Consider the following 2056-nt stretch of genomic DNA (forward strand, 5'->3'; position numbering starts at 1 on the left):
TTCATAAGTGCTTGTTATAGCCTAAATTGAATAAAGATATTTTGACTTTGACTTTGACTTTGAATTTTTGTAAATTAATTATTTGTGAAATAAAAATGAAAACAAACCAAACGTGTTCATTTTCTCCTTTACCTACACCTGTTATATAATATGGTTATTCATAAAGAAGATTTCCGCAATTACGTAGTTTTTGCCTAATAATGAATAAGTAAGTAAGTAAGTAATCATTTATTGCATATAAAGTAGGGTTTACAGGAGGGCTGATACATGGAAAGAACATACAAACATTCTTGCAAAAAAAAAACAACAGTGAAAAACAATAACAATGGTAGCAAGTTCATGAACGTACATTAACAGCTCTTCATACACAATACTTTTCACTGGCTCCTACACTAGGCGAGGCCTGTCCCGTAGGTAGGCAATTCCGAGAGAGTGAATACATAGTGACAACATCTCAAACGTTCCGCTAGAGGCGCCGTTCGTGTTTCCATACAAATTGAGATTCTAACGCGAACGCGATCGAGACGTATTTTGTAACTGAAAACTTACACTAAGGGTACTGGCTAGGGGCTTGACTCTAATAATAAATAACTCATACACTCTCGTGTATATGAAATGTTTTTGGTGGGATTCTCATTACTATTTATAGTCTGCGGGGTCTTAAACATAATAAGTGTTAACAAAAAATCGTTTTAGGTTTAGGTATTTATTTATATCATCGTGAGAAATGCAACACAAGGATTATCTCCCTTCCCATAATCGGCGAACAAGGCGATTCCTTATGGCTGTACCGAGTCGCAGTTGTGGGTTGCTTCTTTCCGTCTCATCAATGACAACTGCGTCCTCGAGCAGCGGCTCGGTAGCCGCCTGCTGCAGACGGCGATTATGGTATTGAGGCAAGGGTCCCAAATCTAAAATGGGCAGATTTGCTGTATTGCAAATATTGTGCAATATAGCACAAGCATTTATAATAGAGCCAGCAACTTCTGGGCTGTAATTCAACACTCGATGGCCACTAATGCACCGAAAACATACTAAAGTTGTTATTTGCACCGTAAAACACTGAATTCGTTTTATTTCATTAGTTGAAGTTGAAGCGATCCAAAAGAATTGACAGAATGAGTAACTTATACTGAATCGCTAAATTTGACACTGAAGCGATTCAATTCCCACTCAAGTTAAGCGTCATGGTACGAAAACCGCTTGAAGTGAGTGAATGAAAATGTCTGTATCGCTGTCGCTGAACCGTGCTTGAACTGAATCGCAAAAGTAACGTCGTGGTACGAAATAGCGATGCAGTTCAGTTTAGAGCCTAAACTGAATCGCATTAAGAGAGCGTGGTAGGGCCCCAGATTACCTTTCTTTTGATAATATTCTTAAAAAGGATCTTTTTCAAATTTCTTATTACAAAGACGAAAGTATAAAAGAGAATAGTGCTAGTAAAATGTATGAATCACTTAACTGCGCTTTTTGTGTGTAGAAAAGTATGAAAATGTTCATAAATAATGCAAAGGAAAGTAACTACTCGGTGCCTTATAATTTTAAGCAGATTAAAAGAAAGCTGTTATTCCAACTTATGATTTGACCCAGCTTAAAAAAACTTTGAACATGAAACTACCGTGAGACTCACTCATAATAAAAAAACTTATCATAAGAACTAGCACATGTTCGTACAAAAGTGTCATTTCAGGGTTTATTATCATTTTATAGACTCATTGCATTGGTCAAAACTGTCAATTCGAACATGATATAAATTATGTATGTTAAATTAGTCAATTTATTCTGGCAAGATAAAACGATAATATCTGAACGATAAATCAAACAAAAAAAATGTTTCGTTACGAATCATTTATTGCGCATATAAAACACTTCAATGATAACTTATTGATTAATAATCACAATCACAATACACAATTATATTTGGTTCTTTCTTACTTATCGTACCAGACGACAAAAAGGTTCTAGCCTTTATTTCTTCTAATTATATATCAAAGAACTTTATTATATTATAATTAATGACCTACACAACTTTATTTTTATCCCCTTAAATTTCTCA

At 34.7% G+C, this 2056-nt stretch overlaps 1 protein-coding gene across 1 annotated transcript in view; it reads left to right on the forward strand.

Moving 5' to 3' along the window:
- The first annotated feature begins 1492 nt into the window (after positions 1–1492).
- LOC141445702 (laminin subunit alpha-2-like) overlaps positions 1493–2056 on the forward strand; it is a 44071-nt gene continuing 43507 nt past the window's right edge. The window contains exon 1 of the mRNA XM_074111591.1: positions 1493–1517. Coding sequence (XP_073967692.1) covers positions 1493–1517 — 25 coding nt within the window. The remainder of the gene's footprint in view (positions 1518–2056) is intronic.

The sequence above is a fragment of the Choristoneura fumiferana genome, chromosome 3, assembly GCF_025370935.1.
Source record: "Choristoneura fumiferana chromosome 3, NRCan_CFum_1, whole genome shotgun sequence".
NCBI classification, from domain to species: Eukaryota; Metazoa; Arthropoda; class Insecta; order Lepidoptera; family Tortricidae; genus Choristoneura; species Choristoneura fumiferana.